Raw genomic sequence first — 20,387 nt, 5'->3', positions numbered from 1 at the left:
TTTGTGAAAATTACCAATAACAGAAACACACATGAAGTTATGATAAGACAATTTCCTAAATAATTCAAACTATAGTGAAATCTAAAGTAAGTTTTTTAATAAGAAAAATATCAATCTAAAAGTTGGAGAAATTATATAGGCGGTAATTGGATTCCCATATGTTTAAATAGCGATCCAACAACAAAATTACAAATAAAAAAACTATAACGATTAAAGTGTTATATTTCAAATTTCAAATTTTGATATCTTATTTTCTCTTTATACGAATTTTTTATTATCAATTTTTATAATGTGAATCTCAGTTCATCATTCTATATAGACCCATATTCATAAATATGTGTGGATGGGAAGAGCTAAAATGCATATTTCATTAATTGAAAAAAATGCAAATATTTGCTACGTTTTAAATCTAGACGTGAAAAAGAAACTAATCCCACATTTCCATCCAGAAAAATAAACATGTCTCACGTGTCTTTTACCTACTGTGTTTTAATATTATGTTAGAATTATATTTTGAATAATTATTTTATATTTTTATAAAAATCAGTCATTTATTTGCGTGTTATATAACTGTCATAATTATTTTAATTATAAATAATAATTAAAACAATTATTTTTTCATTTTCTATTTTAATTCAATTCAGTTTGGTTTATTATAATTCTATAATTATTTTTAAATTATATATATATATATATATATATATGTTTGAGATAAATTTTTGACTTGTGTCACTATTTTAAAAATATTTATTTTAATATATGTATTTATTTTTGATACATGAAATTTTTGGTATTTTTTAAGCATATTTTTAATATCTTTCTAATGAGATTTTAAGAAAAATAAAAAAGATATTAAAAAAAAACTGAATTCCTAATAATACAAGTTAAAATCGATATCTTTTGGTATTTTTGAGATATATTTTTAGTATTTTTTTTCGAACAAAATTCTAAAAAAAAATCATATAAGCCCCATGAAATTTCGTCTAATGTCATTTATCTTAAAGTTGATAGGTAATTGGAATAATTGAACCCAAGTCTTATTGAGTTTTGTAATTGATTGAAATGGATACAAGTTCTACACATTAAAAATCCGGCCTGTTCATCTCAATAACCCCAGCCCAAGCTAGGGTAGGATTTCGTTGGCCAAGTCAGGAATAGTATCTCAACCCCGACCCAGTTAACAGTTCTGCTAGCTCTTATGCTTTAACAATAACACTTAAGGGTAAATATATAGTGATTACTATGTTTGATAATATGTCTAAATGATAGAAAAAGTAATTAATATACTAGTGGTTAAACACGTCCAAATTATGTATATATATATATATAAACAAATAATAAAAATTGAAAAATAACTCTCTTTTAATTATTAACATATTTTAATTTAAGACAGACAAAGATTACCAAGACTATATTGAAATTAGATTAATAACTATCCTCTTAAAAAATAATGAATACCGAAAAAAGATAATTAGATGAAATTTAATTAGTAATCCTTTATTATTTTACATACAATTATAAAGTGAGTTATATAGACGGTTTTTTAAATTTATTTTTATGTATCACAATAATCTCGGAATTTTATTTTTATTATGAACTGGGACGGATTCCATGACTTGAACTGAATATTGGTCAGTCGTGAGGTGAATGTAAATGAAGCATTTCTCTTTTGTATTAAGAAAAGTGGTAGACTAATTGTTCTAAAATGTTATGCGATTGCAAAGTAGTGTGTCAATTGTTGGGAATTAAACACATCAAAATGTAAAGGAGCATAATTGTCCAAAAAGTTTAATTCTCATATAAGATTCTTATGAATTGCATAATCACAACACATTCAAATCAAGAAGATTGTGAAATGCTTTGACAGCGGCGCAAACTTGATTCTTTGATCTTTAAGACCCCTTGGTTACGTTGTGGCATACCATTAATTATTCAAACATTTAGGCTCTGATACTATCCACATGAAAAACTTGATTGGAATATTTAACGACTTTCTTGAATCTTATAGAAACCTTTTGGGAGAAAGGGTGGGTGAGTGTTCGAGTAAAGAAGCTTATATATTTAATAATAATTATATTAAAATTATTTTGTTAGTGGAATTATTTAAAATGATTTATTTATATATATCTTATAGGCTTTTAAATTTTAGTATGGGTTAAATGAGTAGATATCGTTTTCTAAGCCATATAGGCTTAACGAGATCCTATTAGGTTAGTATATAGACTCCTAGGTTATGGTTTTTAATATATCAAATCATACGACAGCTTCTATTCTCTATAAGAATTCAGAGAGTTTGACTGAGGAAAGTCATACCTGTTGATTCAAGTACTCGTTCATCATTCATTCCGTAAAAGATTTGATTACTATAATGGAGACATGTATTTATAGTTAAACTTTCTTAATAATTATGGCATATGATAGTTTTTAGATATTAGGATTTGATGATCAATATGAGTTTTGATATCTATAATTTGTATGTATTTTGATGAATGATTCATTGACCATTATTATAGAAAATAAAGTTTATCAAGTGGTACCAGAGCATCTATCATGTTAAATTATTAGGATTAGAATTGAGTTTTTTCATATAATTGCATTTGATTTCCGTAATGGAGCCTTTCATATTCATCAGTTTTTGAAAGTTTTTATTTTGACAGTAAACTTCATTTTATTTGAATTTTTAATATATTTATGAAATTTGCATGTATTTAGATTGTATAACAATATCATTAGGATGTTTGAATTTTGTCAAATATGCAGATTTATGGTTTTACATACACTAGCTATTATCAATATTTCAAATCAATTAATTGAAACAACATGTTCGTGATATATATAATATTTGTTGTATAGTGTATAGTATATTACTAATTTACTATGTACTTAAACTCTAATTTCTTTTTCACTAATACCATATACTACAACAGGGGCAGCTGCATGTCTCAAATCTCAATTCATAGGCTTATTCTCTCACTTAACTTATTCTCTCACTTAAGCTCTCAATTCACAAACCCTAAGCCAGTCGCATCTCTCACACTTAAAATTGGACTTATATTTTAGTGTTACATAAAGTTTGTAATTTTTATTTTATTGCTAGCAATCTACAAAATATTATTATGCTGGCAATAGCAGATATTTTAATATTTTATATTTGAATATTAAATTATTATATTTGCAAGTAGATTAAATTACAAAGTAAGTTGTTCAAGAATATGATTGCAATTCTATCTAATTCCAGTTCTCATACTAATTTCATTCGGATGTCAATCATATTTTTTTAATGTATTTGATTAAGTGTAAGATTTAAAGTTGTGTTTTCTCTAAATGTTAGAACCGAAAATAGCATCGAACCGATTTATATTGAACTGAAAAAATTGATTCAATTCGGTATGGTGCTATTTATGTTTGGTACGGTACTGGTATTTTAAATTTTAAAGAAACCGAAGTTTGGTATGGTACTGGTAATTTATAAATGTACTGTTGTATAAAATTAATTTAATTTGAAACATAAAGATTTTGCGTATTCATTGTTTATATGAATATTGATCAACCCAAAGGAGGATTAATATTTGGCCAAACAATAAAAACACTTACGATGATAAATATTGATGATTATACAGTTATTTCCATGTAAATGATAATCGGTCCAAAAAAAGGTTGTTGTTTGATAAGATTTATTATCAATATTTGATTATTGCATTGAGAGTATCATTCGCAATTGATATATTTGTGCAAACACTGAATGTCAAGTTGTGCTAAGTATCTTGTTTTATTACTTTTATGACATGTTTGTTAATTGTGTGATGTCTTTTATTCTCTATTTAATTTTAGCAACTGTAAATAATGTGTCTGCTCAAATTAGTGTCATTCCTATACTAAATGCTATAAATTTTAAGGTCTGAAAAGAGAATGTGCAAATCGTTCTCAGCTGTATGGATTTAGACATTGCGTTAAAAACGGAGCGACCCACTTTAGCTGAAGAAACTTCAAATGAGATTGAAGTTGAGAAGTGAGATCACTCTAACCACATGAGTCTAATGATAATAAAATGTTCTATACTGGAAGCGTTTTAGGGCTCTATTTCTGAGATCAATAATGCTAAGAAATCTCTTGTGGCAATACAATAGTATTTTGCTAAGAATAAGAAATCATAATAAGTAACCATTTGGCTGCTCTAATTCTTATGAGGTATAAGGGAAAAAGAAATATAATAGAGTATATTATGAAAATATCAAACATTGTTGAAAAACTAAAGGCAACAAAGTTAGAGATAAATGAAGATTTACTCATGCATTTAGTTCTTATTTCTCTTCCTGCACAATTCAGTTAATTTAAGGTGAATTATAATACTCAAAAGGATAAATAGACTCTCAATGAGCTCATTTCACAATGTGTGCAAGAAGAGAAAAGAATCAAAGGGATAAGATTGAAAGTGCTGATTTATCATCATCCTCTCAGAATAACAAAAAGAAAAGGGCTAAGGATACTGCAAGTGGAATATTTTAGCAGAAAAAGGCAAAGAAGCAAAATGATGAATTCACTTGGTTTTTCTGTTAAAAAGGGAGGACACATGAAGAAAGAGTGTTCCAAATATGCCACATGACATGCAAAGAAGAGTAAAATTCTCACTTTATTTTATTCTGAAGCTAATTTGGCTTTTATACCTATAAACACCTTATGGTTAGATTCTGGTGCTACTACTCACATAAGTGTGTCTATGTAGGATTGCCTCGGGAGCTGACTGCCAATTGATGCTGAAAGATTCATCTATGTAGCCAATAGCAATAAATTTCATGTGGAAGCTATAAGGCATTTTAGGTTATTTCTAAATACTGGTTGTTGAAACTTTTGTTGCTTTGTTTTTTAAACGGAATTTAGTTTCTATTTTTTATTTGGACAAATATGGATACTTTTGAGATTTTAAAAATAATAAAGTTAATATCTCTCTAAATTCAAGTTCTATTGGTGCTGGTATTTTAGTTGATCGTTTTTATATGCTAGAAACTATTGCTTTCCGTAATGAAATCATGCATACTAGTTCAAAAGGTACAAAATGAAAATTAACTAAGAATTCTTCTTCTCTATGGCATAAGCGTTTAAGCCATATCTCTAAACATAGAATTCAAAAGCTTTTGTCAGATGGAATTCTTAATTCCTTTAATTTAATAAACTTTTAATAATTGTTTAGGCCATATCTCTAAACGAAGCATTTAGGAGCACCTTTGAAAAGAGAAACACCCAAATAAGAAAAAGGAAGATAGCCAAGCTTCATACCCGAAACCTGAAGCAACTAAGAAGAATGCCATCGACAAATAAAATATCCCAAGAAAACTTGAGATTTATCCCAATTGACCATCTGATCCGAGATAGAGCCATAAACTTCAAAAAACATGAGCAAGAAGCCTAATATTGGATATCGAGGCTTTCCCAAAAATAAGAATGTCATCCACATAAAGAAAATGAGATGGCACTTTAACACCATGACCGACATACATAGTTCTGAATTGACTGAAATCACTAAGATGAGAAATCCACTTACTTAAGAAATCTTCACCAATGCAAAATAATAATGGGGAGAGAGGATCTCCTTGACGAACCCCACGCGAACAACTGAAATACCTCTTACTTTGAAATTGTAGCTTTTATAGAGAACTTAATGATGGCATTTTAGAGAAATAGTGATAAAAATTAACAACATTAAATGAAAAATTTATAGTTCTTACTAAAAAATGAACTATTTTTTTAAGAAGAAAAAAGTCATTAGTAAAGTGTACGAAACTTATAATATATTTACTCTAAATAAATAGGGAAATTTAGCTCTTCAAGTTTAAAGAGTCAAACTAATTATTTATTTTATATTGAAAAATAGAGATAAGTACAAAAAAGTATCATATGGTCTCACCGTTTTACAACTTTAAATATATTTTTTATAAAAAGTAATAAAAAAATGTATATCACTATTAAAAAGTTTTGATTCTCAAAGGATCTCATATTTTTTATCACAATTTATAACCACATATATTTCCGTCTAAATAAAAAGATACTTAAAATTATAAAATAATAGAACTATAAGATACTTTTCTATATTTATTCTTTAAAAATAAATACTTTATTAGAATTTTATTATATGTAATAATACTTTAAAATTATATATATATATATATATATATATATGAAAAATATATTTGGAATGCTTTAACACCTGTTATTATTATGGAAAATTGACTTTTTATTGGAAATTTATACAGTTAGCTCTTTTTATTTTTTATTTTCCTAAAGATTATCATACCACAAGTAAAACTCCCTTAAAGTACAAATAACATTTCTAACGGTGCTAAAGAGCATTATTTTTACAACAAAACATATCTCAAAAAATATTCAAATATAAATTTCCTCAAGTCTAATAGACTATCCCAATTTTACATTTTTATTTTTATTTTTAGGAACATTAATAATTTTATTTTCTTTATTTTTTTAAAAAATCAATCATAAAATATATGAGAAAAATCATCCTTTTACTTAAAAATTCTATTTCAATAGATGACTTTTCAAAAATAAAAAATTAACTTGTATAAAGAAACACCAGAGATGCTCTAGTTATTGCAGTTTTGGTCGTTAAAAAACGCAGTGCACTTGACCATCAATTCATAATAATAATCCCACACGAGAGAACTCAATTTAGAGACAAGGGTAGAATTTAACAAAAACTGAAAATTGCAAACTGAAGAACCTGATACACTACCAAGTTCCTATACAATTGGTACACTAATGACACCAAAAATTGCCTATTTCATCTATTACTTTTCACTCAGAAGGCCGAAAAGCTAAATAAAGAATATGCAGAAGATATTCATAATGTTCCTTCAACACTATGGGTTACAATCTGTAGAGAAGCAGTTGCTAAGCGGACTGTTCCAGAAACAGTTACAACATGGAATTTTGCGGTCAGCTAAATTCTAGGCCTCATAAAACTAAGGCTCAATTCATGAGCCTTGGAGCCTTGAGAAAATGTACGCTCTTTACAAACCCTTTCCCAACTTCACCTGCAGCTTTTAACAAACTAATTGGATCTTCTCCTTCATTTTCTTTGTCCCGCTGTCGTTTCTGGAATAATTAACAAATTATAGGGTCAAGGTGTTCAAACTGATAAAATTTCCGAGCGAATGCATAGTGAAATCTTAGTCCTGATAAATGTTTTAAACAACATTCAACTATACCTTTGTGTCCCATGTTAGTCCAATGGCATCACCTCCGAGAGAATCATACCACAACTTCAATGTGTTGCACTCTTCCTGCAGATATTACAAAATAAAAGTGAAAAGAAAAAAGAAAGAACAAAATGAAAGACCACCGTGGTCAAGATATAAAATACACCGAGCATTCTATGATACTTGCCTGTAAATCCGCAATGTAGCATCTCAAAGGATCAAAGTTCACCATTAGCTTTTCTTTTAGTTTCTCTGAACTCCCCCTTAAATCCCCAGGCAAAATGAAGGGCTGGAAAGCTTTTGTAGCACTCCCATGCGCTACAAGTCTCCCTGCCCAAGTGCAACATTAGAGAGCTTAAAACCCAATTCAATGAAAAAGGAAACATAGGGATCATGCAGTAGCAATAACAATATCTAGCGCCTTGCCCAAGGTATACCTTGGTTTAACTGGGAAGGGAACAGAAGACGCTGAGGGTAAGGTAATCTGTCTCCATGGAGAAGAATTACAGCATCATAGTTATTCAGAGGAGTTCGGAACAGACACTGCAAGGCCCAAATATGCGACAACAATTTATTGGTGTAAAGCACATGTGATTCATGAAGCAGGAAGATCAGTTCCTTGTTATCATGTTGACTCACCTCCCAGCTGTAAGAATCAGTCTGATCCTCCAATGCGAGTCTGGTCAGCAGGTTTGAGCTGCTACGAGCATAGGCCACCAACCTCTTAAGCTCCTTTTCCATCCATAAACGCACGTCATATAAACACTTTAAACAGAGCATATCCAAGACAAATAAATGTTTAATTCTTATATTCCTATTGGGAATCATGGAAAATATGCGACCAAGAATAGAAAGCACATAGAGTTTGAGTAATTTTAGTGAATGTCCTCATAATCAAACAAAAAGAATTTTCTCTCATGCAATGTCTAACATTTGCATCTAGACCCCAATGCTAACACAAATGGGGCTAATAAGAACAACACAACCAAACACAAATGGAAGCAAGATTGAGAACTTGACAAACAATTAATATTAACAAAGCATCTCGAACAGAAAAGTGAAAAATAAAATGAGGCGCCTTTTGGCAAACTAGTAAACATGGAAAATGAGAAGTTTTATCCAATGACTGCATCAATTTGGGGAAAAAAACTAACCAGTGAGTTTGGAGAAATTTCAGTCCAAGCTTCAGATGCCTTGTCATAGGATGTGGCCAAGAACATTGATGGGCTTATATTTTTCATGTTCTCTTCATAATCTTTTCTACTTAACGAAAAGTTATCCTGAAAAAAGAGAAGCAATTCTTGGCCATTTGAAAAGAGAAACAAGAGACTAAAGTATAATAACCATCAAACATTAATTGATTACTTATACAACGATAGAACTTACATAAATCTCTTTGATGTCACTTGGCGTTAGATCATTGTTTATGTCAACCACCAAAGGGGAAAAAGTCCAATCATACTCGGCTAGTAGTCGCAAGAACCTGTTCATGAAAGGTTTACATAAAATAATATTCCATGTAAACATTGAACAGGAAAGCTCACATGAGGTCAAACAAAATTACATATTTGACTTAACAGCATAAACATTTATTTAATTTCTGGTTGAATCAATAACAAAAAGCATCATTCAAAGTATACTTCAAGTAGGACTTCTGCAAAAAATCATCCTTGTTATAGTAACAATGCCAACCAGCGGTGGTAGTCTCAAAGACCTTGCTCATATGAACCAATCATGGTAAACAAACATAATATCAAATATGCTTTTCTGTCAGCTACAGGAAAGCTTATTAATAAAGGGGGAATATCTCAACCTTAAAAATCCAGTGATGCGTGAACAAGGAGCAGTAAATGGCAAAGATTTTACAAAAAGATGAGCAACCAATAATTCAACTGCCTCCTCTACCAAGCAAGCTGAAAAGAGATGTGAAGCAACCCATCGTTTTGCAAGCCTACACATATATTCAAGCAGGTAAGAGAAGGTAATATTCTTTGCTTTCTTGGAAAGATAAATAAGGAGCAGAAACATAACTATAGATCCAATACTTGCCTAACAACTGGTCCATACATTGGGTACAGACCCTGTAACCCATTAATGATGCTGGAATGCTGGCTAAGAACAAAGAGTTTCTTGTCTACAGAAGGAACCCGCTTCACTTTATGACTTCCAACTACAAGCTAAATTAAGTCAGTACTGAAGCATCTAAAACAGACTGATATATGCCATGGTAACAGATCATACAAACTTCTTACTTTCCCTTTTCACCAAGCTTAAGCCTCTTTCATGCAAAATTTTAAGGCGGAATGCATATCCAGAATGAAAAATGTCCACCTCATCCTCAGTAGCAGTACATGTCATCCCCCAATTATTCTGAAGACTGGTATAAAACTACCATCAGATGGTACTGCAGAAACCATAAAATATAGCAATTGACATACATAAAATATCATGTCTCACCCACCTCTCTCCAATTTTAAGTAAGAAAGCAGATTTAGTTTTCTCAATTGCTACCTCATCCATTGGCCAGTTTCCAGAACCTTCCAACTTAAAAAAAAAAAAAAAAAAAGGAGGAAAGAGAAGTCTTCAGAAACAACTTGAATGAAATGAATACATAGAGTATTAGTAGTTAATGGGGTACCATGCCTGAATCATAACTTCCAATGGCTGGATGCACGATGAAATGAGTTTATGTGATCTTGGAACATGACCCTTTTCACTTGCTAGTGGATGTGCTTTAGGAGGGAAGACAGATGTGAACCTGAAAGCTGGATATAGCGCAATCAGATAGCAGTTTGTCAGCTATAAAGGAAACATAGAATGACTATTTAGTAGTACCAAATAATAATTTCATAGAATGACAATATTTAGTACCATATAATAATTTCATCTGTGAATTGATGATCATTTAATCCACCTCCCCCATAATCTCCCATGGAAAATTAAAATGTGACACATATTCGATAAGACCATTACAGAAATTCAAAATAAGAGTTAACATAAATTTTAAAAATGCTAGCTCATTTGGAATACTGCACCAAACAGATTGATTCTTTATATAAACATTTTGAAAGGAAAATGAGGGAAGATAAAATAATTATTATGAAATTAAAAAGCACCTCATTATAAAATGGAGGCTAGATGGCAATCTAGTTATCCAAAATATACCTGGGTCTAAGGGCTGCACACTAGATACTTTCAAGGGAATATCTTCAAGAAGACGCAAACGCTTTGATAGAACTTCAAATGCCGCAAGCAGACTTGCAGAAAACGACATGGGATCTGAGAAGATGGTGTTACATTTGCAATAAAATTTACACATAGAGATTGAAGGAAGGACAAGAAGTACATGCATCAAAAGAAAACAAATGTAAGAAAAGAAAACTGCAGTAGTGCTTAACTGTTACCTTCAACACCATGAAGCAGAGAGAAATCAAGTTGATCCACAACTTGCAGAATGTTTGTTTTTGAAAGAGAAAGATGGCGAAGAAGCACATATTCAACTATTCTTTTCAAAATGAGATGTTTTGCCCACTGTTCACTTTCCCATACTTTAATATCACAGAAACAAAGTCAAATTAATCAACTTGTTAGAAACTAAATAGTTTCAGAAAGATTTAGACAAACTTTGTAGAGCCTCACCTGTGCTTTCAGCAATTTTACCATCTTTAAATCTTCGAAGTTCTGCCTTTTCTCCCCAAAATTTCCGAAACTTGAGTGCCTAGTGAGAATTATGCAATTAGCACACGAATAGAAAACCATAAACTGTATAAGCATTCAAATAAAGAACTTGATTACCTCTTCTTTGTTTTCAGCATCGGGACCAATGTCAACAACTCTTAATGCTTTCTCCAAAGTGGTCACTGAAATTCCAATAAGCATTGGTTCTTTATCCAGAGCTGATAAACCCTGGAAAACATAATATAGCTTTATAGGCTCAACTGCTCCATTCTAGTCTTCTAAATTTGCTTTTAGCGTTTGACAAGTGTGATCAATTTGTTTCTTCTAACATGGAAAATAGACAAGACTGGTTGTTTAACATAAAATTTGACAAGCAATGTTTAATGATAGTTTCTTTTTTCTTTTATAGTTTCTTTTCCTTTTCTTTCCTTTTTTTTTTCCTGAAACATGAATTTTTCATATTGGCAGTTGTCTATATCCTTTTCTCAGAAATCCCATCATTTAATGTGTATAAATGCAACAGGAAGCTAAAACCCACTAGTTGCATTTTGAGCCCACGAACCAAGCCACTATGACATCATATCTTAAAGCTTACATTTTCTATGCTGCATTCTGAAGTGATGTTTCTCCAAATGACACGAATGAACTTGGCCCTGTCACTCAGTCCTTGAAGCAGAATACCATGTACCCTTTGCTCATACAATCTCCAACATTCCTCATCCAAGCAATATCCCAAATTATAGACATTACTTTGCCCTTTTAAGTTCAATCTAAGAGACAAAACATTTATAACATTAAGAATAATAGAGATATAGAGTAACAAAAGTAGGCATCATATAGTGGTCATTCAGGTTTCAAAGATGAGAACTATGACTGCTATCATTAACTTGTCAGGCTGTGCACGATAGAGGATTTTCATGTAATCACGAGATTGTGTTCAAGTTTATATTCTGATATCCAACTCTTCGTTTCCTTAGATATTTTATCACTAAGTTTCACTTTTTCATTCTTAAGTGCATGAAATGCTTTGCTGGGGCTCCCGTATTTACCAGAAAGCCATACATACATCAATGGAACAGTAGTAAGGTGGAAGTTTTGTGAAAAATAGCCAAAATTGTTATCTTAGAAAAGACCATTGTAAAATTCACTTCACCTGTAATCGACTCAGGGTCTAATACCAAAAACCAATACTACAAACAAATATAAGCTTTCAAGAATCAAATGTTAGAAATTAGAAGAGTAATTAACAAATAATAAACTACAAAACACACCTTATGCAATAATCGTATTTAGAACAAAAGTCAATCTTGGTCATAAAGATATCCTCAAAAGCACCATCTCCTGATTTTCCTAAACATTGGAGTGATAAAGCAGCCTCATCTTGGAGCTGAATATTACACATGCACCAAAAAAAAATAATATAAATAGGAAAAAAAAATATCCCATTGGAGACGAGGATTATTGCTGTGGCAAATGAATAAAATACAAATAAGAGATGAATTTTCCCAACAACATTAACATATAAACATCTGCAAAAGTGTCAGTAAATAATACCTCTAAGAAACTATTGCTTTTCATACGGAAAGTCAAATTGAGTCGTCCATATAAGTTACAAACCACTACTGGAAATGATTCTTTATAGAGAATTCTTTCCTGTAATCCAGAATAAAGATTTAATAAGTAACAATGCAACATATGGTGCAGGAGAATAAAGAACTCAAGAGGGAGAGGAGGCGGTATAGGTGAACTGTACAGCATGAATCACGCATATAATATAAGAAAATAATATATATGTCATTTAACAGCGTACCTCCTTTGAGACCTTGAACTCTTGTTTCTGCTGAAAGTAAACACCTTGACTCCATAATTTGGAACTGGCTGCAAAACATGCAAATAGCACTTATACTTGCAGTTATACAGGATAATCAAGGTAGCTAAAAATGATAGGCACACTAAAGTGGTAGTTCTCAGATTGCCAGAGACAAAAGTGGAAAAATGTACTATGTATATGTGGATTACATATATTTCCAACTAATAGCACAGAGTTTATGATTTCTTTTATTTAACGAGAGAAGTCTAGAATGAGGGAGGAGATGTAAAGTAATAGTAATGCAGCAAGGAAAGGAGGATGGAAGAAGACATACTGTGAACATAGAAAAAAAGTAGAGAAAAAGCAACAATGAGAACGCAGATGAGAAATAAAAGTAAGATCGTTAAAAATGCAAAAAGAAGTGAAATAGCAGTAAAACGAATTGAAAACAATAAAAAGGTAGTAATAATGGAGTAGAAAACATTATATTTGTCCCCTAGCAGTGATAGAAGTTTTCTCAAGAGTAAATTCTGCACCTAGAATGTAGCAAATTTTAACATCCACTGGTCAAATACTTATTTTGAAGAGTCAAATATAATCTCTGCTTTCAAGAAAAGGACTCTGGACTAATCCTTAATTGAGGTGTGATTGGCACTAGGCACACAACAAGAGCAAAAAGCAAATGCCAGGAGAAAGGAGCCTCGCCTAGAAGGTGTAAAGGCGCCAGGGCACAAGCACCCTGCACTCATCGCCTAGGCACACGCCTAGCGCACTTTTGAGTACTCTGAGAGTATATTTGCATATTGAAAATATTAACATCTGAAGACTCATAAAGCTGGATTTTACCTGGAGCAAACTTTAGTATGACAACCTAGCAGTCAAGTAGATGAAACCCTTTTTCTAAACCATTTTTTCCATTAAAGTCATTCATTTACTTACAAGCATTTTACTGAGAAGCACCACTTAGCTATCTGAAAAGATTGAATTCACCTTAAACCAGATTGATGTGATCACTTCATCTCAGATATGATAATAAAATCTCCAAATGCAAAATATTATCAGCCAGACATAACACATTTCATTTGTTGAATAAAAATAATGGCACATAATAAATTAAGTGATGAATCAGAGTTCAGAAATCAGCTATAGAACTTCCATAGTGTAAGAAATAATTCAGTTTTGCAAAGATGCTAATGACAGCAGCGCATGTATATCTGATGAAAAGAAAAACTTGGCATACCTATAAAATCCATTGCAACACGGACTATTTGCAATGGCTTCATTGAATTATTAACCTTCCCAGAAACTGCTAGGTATGACAATATGGCAGCTAATAGAAACCCATTAAGGCAATCATGGGCATAGATAGAACTTCTTTGCCGAGCCCATACCTGCAGCAATTTAAAAAAGAATAGAAGTGTTGATTCTATATGCGCAACCAAATCAGTCGTACGTAAATTTGGAAAAGCAAAACCATGTGAGCTTTACCTTGAGCAAAATCAAAGCCTCTCTCAATTCCTTCCATCCGAGAAATGTTTTCTTAAGAAAATCTGCATCATCCTCTAAATACATGTCTTCCAAAATACTGCTATTATATCTTGGTGTAGGCAGTAGAAGATCTCCTTCTATTTAAATCAAAATAGTACATATACTAGTAAAGACATTGGAATATATCTTAACAACAATAGCATTCATGACTTGGAAAACCAGACGGTACCTTGATTTAGAGCACGGATATTATTCCGCTTCAAGTCCAACTTTGAGACATTAAATAGGGACTTTGCTGTGGGAATTATCCTTATAAACAACCCAGGAGCTTCAACAAGCTTCTTGGCTATCCCCCATAATTGCACCAAAAGGAAAGTAAATAACTTTGTATACTACAAACAAATATCACTAACTCAATACATTTTTAATTGATAAAAGCAAAGGATGAACCTGGGTATACAATCAAGATAGGTTTTCTGGCCTCAGAATTAAAAGAAGACCATTCAACCTTTTGAAACGATGAAGAAGATTTCATCAAATACTTCTTGACCATGCAGAGGTAAAGGAACCTTTTTGCATGATATCGGTGATTCAAATAATCTTTCTCATGGAAACATTCCTGCCACAATTCAAAAATTCAATTCAAAGTTGGGAAAGCATATCATATAAGCAAGCAGACATCCAATTATTGTTAATTGTAACTAAAAAGGTTAATGTAAGAATGGAACACTGAATATTATTGACAAAAAGTAGTTACCTTTGGCAAGTGAAGAAAGAGGTCAACATTAATAGAAGGCTTGGCAATGCATTTAATTGAATAACTTCCTCGAATTTCAAATGTATTCGGCTTATTAAATTTAAATTCAACTTTATCAGCACCAATATCCTTAACAAATCTCGGAGCCTCATCACCTGTAACCTGCTCAATTTACATCGAGTAAACAAGAGAGCTTCTTAGTGTTTAAAACAAGTCAACTTATTAGGGTTTCCTTTTTATCTATGAATAGAAAAATGAAATGTGAAGTAAAAGGAGGGAAAAAAAAAAAAAACCGCAAGGCCTTGAGGGATTTTATTGATGGATTCTTTGATGGCTGAAATGGTGTCGTCTACAAGCTTTGTAAGACAAGGTGAGTAATCGAGCTCCACTGACTTCAACAATTCTGTGATTTTTAAGTCCAGTAACGCTTCAACTTCCATTGTTGCCTGCTGCCTGCTGCCCGTTACTAGGGTTTAAGAGCATACACAGAGCGGCAATCAAAAGAATTAAGGTTTTTGTTTATTTTAGGGTAAATTATTATCAAGTGCCTGAAGTTACGTTATGATTATGAGAAGGTCCCTATGCTTGATTTAATACACAAACCGGTCCTTATTTTATTACATCAAAATTCCTTTAAATTTTAATAAAATTACTATTATTTCTTTTGTATTAGTCAAAGGATTAAACTGATTATCTAAGATTATAATTTGATTATTAAAATTATTTTTGAGTATCATACTCGTCATCAATTAATTTTATTATTAAATTATAATAAAATCTTATTTTTAACATAAACTAATTTTAGTGTTTAATTCAAAAAATATATTTAATATTATTTTTCTTACTCTGTTTTTTTTTTATTTTTAATACAAGCTAGTCCAAGAAAATTTAAATATTTAAATCTACTTATATTTATAACAATATTATTAAATTACTATGTAATTAAATTTTAGTTATTAATATAAAATAAATAATTTTATTTAAAAAATATTACTTTATTGTTGTTTTTATTATATGTTATAGTTAAACTACATTAAAAGTAAAATTAAATTAAATAATCATATTTTAATCTAATGAAATAATCTAGACACTAAGTTGGCAAGTCCACTATCAATAAAAAAGATCATGATAATCTTGTATGTTAAAAATGAAGCTTTTTATCAACTATTTAAATAAGATTAATATAAATAAAATTTTTATTTTTAATATAGTTTAATCTTAGTGTCTAATAAAAATAATAACTTTTAACTATTTATTTTTTTTAAAAATTTAAAACTAAACTACATAGTAGTTTAATAATATTAAAAAAAATAAGTATTTTTAATATGTTTTAATTCTTTAAGATTAATTTATGCTAAAAAAATAGAATATATAAACAAGTAAAAGAATATTAAATTTATTATTTTAATTATACACTAAAGCTAACTTGTCTAAAATAAGATTTTAAACTAATTTGACATAAAATTAATTTTAGACAAATTTAATACTTGATAATAAGCTCAATGATCAAATTATAATTTTAAATTACCAGTTTAATTCTTCGATGAACACAGGTAGTACTTAGTTTTATTAAAAGTTAAAGGAATTTTAATAATAAAACAAATGCATGAACTAATTTGTGCGTTAGACCAAACCTCATAGGTAAATAGTATTTATTTAACCCATTAAATTAATATGTCCATTATAATTTATTTTATTAGTTTAACATTATTTGATAGCTTAATAATAATAATTAAGACTAAAAGTATCTACAATACTCTTATATAATTCATAAATATAATAAACAAGATATTTGTAGGAAAAGGGAGTAAACTCTCAAATTTTATCACTCCTCTCCATAAACAAAAGGTAAACTTAATTAATAAATATCTAAATCCACTATATTAGAAATAAATGGAGGAGAAGATCTCTAGCACTCATAACCAGTCATAAAACTAACATTTATAGTAAGAGAGTGAGCGACTTGGTTCGTTGATCTCTGAACACAAGGCGAAAGAATAATATAAAATATCTTTGCACAGGATTTTACAATCTGCAACTATCATCCTTAGACAAGAACAGTCGGTTTGAGAACTTTGAAGAGCTTGAGCTAACATTTACAAGTCTGCTTTCCACCACCACATTTGACCAATTGCTTAAGCTAACTTAATGCTTCTCTGCAACTTAGAGTTTTTGCCAGTATAATGTCATAAAATGATTGGCAACTACCATTTTGCCTTGATCATCGCAAATAATACTAACATAGCCAACACCTTTTATAAAAGAGAAACAAGTTACATCAATAATGCATTTAAATTTTTGTCTTACAAGTTTCTGCCATCTTGACACCTTACCATGAATAGTAGCATTCCCACTCATATTGCCAGAGGCTTCTGGAGCAATTAACCATTGAGAAAGGACAAAAGAAGCAAGTTTGAGAATAATATTATATGTTTTTCTTTTCTTAATCCATATTATATCATTTTGGTTGCTCTAGACTTGGTACAGAATTATTGTTGCTTGAGCTATATTCTCTTTGCTGAAACTTTGCACCAACCTATTCCACCAATCCATAATAATGACTACAGAAATGAAGAAGTCACCCACACTCGACATGCGCCACACACTACACATGGATGGACATGAAAATAGAGCATGAACAACATCTTCAGGTCAAGATTGACAAATTGGGCAAAGATAATTTTGTCCCACAACTTTCATTTTAAGGTCACATAAGTAAACACAAAGAGCATGTCCTCCAAGCAAAGTTCTTAATCTTAGCCGGAATATACATACCCCATAAATAGGACCAGTTCACCTGTTGTAAGTTATGATTAGTTAATAAATTGGAAGTTAACATTGTCTATCTAGATTTCACCAAATTGGTACCTTTTTTGTTTCAAACCTATAACTAATTATCAAGTTTCTAAATATGCAAATAGGAATTTGAGTAATTAAAGCCATTAACAATTTTAAGCCACTAACCATTGCCTCCTACAAATCTAGAACTAGCTACGACTCAATATAAGGATTCTCAAAACAAAGTAGCCATGGGTCATACCAAATTTTGACCGTTAAACCATCTTTTATCCTCCAACAACACGAGCTACTGCTTACAACTCGAGTTATATCTATTATCATAATTAATATCATAATTACAATTATTGCTGGACCGACCAAAAGATGCATTAAGAAAAAAGATGTAGGAAAATAATGAGCCTTATAGATTTTACCTACCGAGGAAGAAGGATTGATAAGCAGCCTCCATCCTTATTTGGTAAGCATGTTGTTATTACTTAACTTTTACTCATATGTTACATAAGCCCCATGATAGGACTAGGATAAGTCCGGTGGAATGAGCTTTGGGATAATGAGGAACAAGGCTCTGAAGGACACCAAAGGATGCTCAGAAGTTCTAGAATTGATTGAGGAAACCTTAAAATAAAATTTGAAAACTCTATTAGCCTTAACTGATGCCTCAAAACCCCTAATCCTCTATGAAAAGCCACCTTAGATCACGTGAGCTTAGTGAGGTCCACGTGGGCTAAGCTAAGCCCACGTAAAGTAAGGCTAAGCCCATGAGGGCTAGCGATTACCCCACACGGACTAAGGATCTAGAAGGTAATCTTTTTAAAAGTTTAGAACCTAGGAGGCATATTCCTTCCTAAAGACGCGTGCCACCATCTCCTCTCTTTCTAAAACGTAAAGGTTGATCCTTTACCCTTAGATTACAAAAATCCAATCAAAATACTACACCTAAAAAATCTTATATATTCATAATATTCATAATGTTCTATAAGCTAAAACCCTAATCACATTCCCTACAATAAAAAATCCTAACATTCATATTGTTCCAGCCACTTTTCAATTTCCAATACCTATTAAACAAACAAATATCCTTACCTTAATCCTTTCCATACAAACACACTTCTGAAACCTTCATCCATACCCATCATTTCAAGAAAGTCTTCACTAAGTACCACTCCAAAATCCCATCCTTTCAAGCTTTTCCAGCAACTTATACCCACTCCTCAATCTTTAAACCATCTCTTATATAACCTAAATACCTATTTCTAATATCTTTTTATCTCCTCCATGATTCAAATAGTAAAGCACATCCAAACCTTTCTTTTTTATGGTTTATTGCAGGATTACTTTGTTCATTTTAATAGCCAGAGGAAGTCTATTTTGGTGTCAAGAAACTTGAAAAGCCTTTCTCTTCCTCAAAGCCAAAACTTTTACCTTTCTTCACTAAAGGTAACACCCCAAGGGCCAAACTCCAGATTAAACTTATTTTGGGTGTTTGCTCATATTTATTTCTTTTATATTTGATATTTATATTAATAAAAGTAGGTTTTTTGTGAAGAAAATCCATTAAAACTGAAGCTTGGAGCTTCTATGATCTTACCCCACATAAGGTAAGCCTTACTCTATGCAGGCTTTCGCTTAGCCCACGTGGGCTAAGGCGCCATGCAGGGTAAGCTCCTAGAAGCTTCAAAATTTTACTTTTTATATTTTTAAGTGATTTAAGGTATGAAATCTGTGTTCATTTGATGTCCATGATGTTTTAAAGCATATGAATCTTTTGTTTAACATATTTAGACTAGATTTAGAGTTTATAAGTATTTTTTAGGTTGTTCTTTAGATGATACATGCCTTTATGCCTAAATGTGCTTAACTAGACTTTAAATGTATGATTAGTAGCATGTTTAGGGTTAAACGAGCATGTTCATTTTCTGTTTTATTGAAAATGATTTGATTTCAGTTTATATATAGAGTTTGCATTTTTTTATTATATCTTGGGTGTTTTAAGTATTAAAATCATCATTTTGTTTATTTAAGTGTCCTAATGCTTGTACTTGGGTACTTAACTAATCTAATTTCTCCATAATACATGTGGGCCCATTTATGCTTGACCTAAACCATTTAAGTGGATTATTATTAGTTAGGCTAAATATGAATTTAATTATTGCTTGTGCATTTTGTGTTTATATTAGCTAGGGTGTTAGATAATCCCCTCCACTTTTATAATTGCTTATCTGATTTGCATCCCATTAATTATTCTCTTCTCTTTCTTTGTATTTCGTTTATTCATTGCTTTTAGGTATGCTAGATCTCACCTCACATGATAAAGATGAATTGAATTTAAGTTGAGTAATCACCTCATATATTAACTAAAATAAATTAACTCACCAATATGAGTTTCCCGCCTTCCATATTCCATTTACCTAATCAATTAAAGGTAAAATGAACTTGGCACCCACATGCTTAATAAAACCGATTCTTATTTGATCAACTTAACATGTTAGATAAAATGTAAGGTACCAATGTACCTCCCTAGGATTAGTGGCACCAATGTGCCTTCCCTTTTTAAGTAGATGCATGTTAGGCTAGTCCTTTCTTTCTTACATTTGCATGTTTAAATAAGATAATAAAATGTCATCATAGCAAAATGGGTGGTAACCAA

The 20,387-nt window shown here is 31.0% G+C and overlaps 1 protein-coding gene across 1 annotated transcript; it reads right to left on the bottom strand.

Moving 5' to 3' along the window:
* Positions 1 to 6,691: 6,691 nt before the first annotated feature.
* On the bottom strand, positions 6,692 to 15,439 carry LOC8260419 (nucleolar protein 6). Its single transcript, XM_015725374.3, has 26 exons — positions 15,235 to 15,439; positions 14,942 to 15,103; positions 14,635 to 14,803; positions 14,414 to 14,530; positions 14,185 to 14,321; positions 13,937 to 14,087; positions 12,697 to 12,764; positions 12,441 to 12,539; positions 12,158 to 12,273; positions 11,482 to 11,656; positions 11,004 to 11,114; positions 10,848 to 10,926; positions 10,613 to 10,756; positions 10,374 to 10,487; positions 9,852 to 9,973; positions 9,670 to 9,752; positions 9,461 to 9,585; positions 9,258 to 9,378; positions 9,022 to 9,159; positions 8,595 to 8,691; positions 8,363 to 8,488; positions 7,848 to 7,940; positions 7,646 to 7,751; positions 7,396 to 7,538; positions 7,218 to 7,292; positions 6,692 to 7,104 (listed from the first exon to the last, which is right to left on the bottom strand). Exons 1-26 carry the CDS (start codon positions 15,379 to 15,381, stop codon positions 6,979 to 6,981), a joined length of 3,144 nt encoding a protein of 1,047 aa, XP_015580860.2. The 5' UTR covers positions 15,382 to 15,439; the 3' UTR covers positions 6,692 to 6,978.
* Positions 15,440 to 20,387: the final 4,948 nt, after the last annotated feature.

This window comes from Ricinus communis, chromosome 10, assembly GCF_019578655.1.
Source record: "Ricinus communis isolate WT05 ecotype wild-type chromosome 10, ASM1957865v1, whole genome shotgun sequence".
Lineage (NCBI taxonomy): Eukaryota > Viridiplantae > Streptophyta > Magnoliopsida > Malpighiales > Euphorbiaceae > Ricinus > Ricinus communis.
The sequence above is the reverse complement of the archived record's forward strand: the minus strand, read 5'-3'. Positions and strand labels throughout refer to the sequence as shown.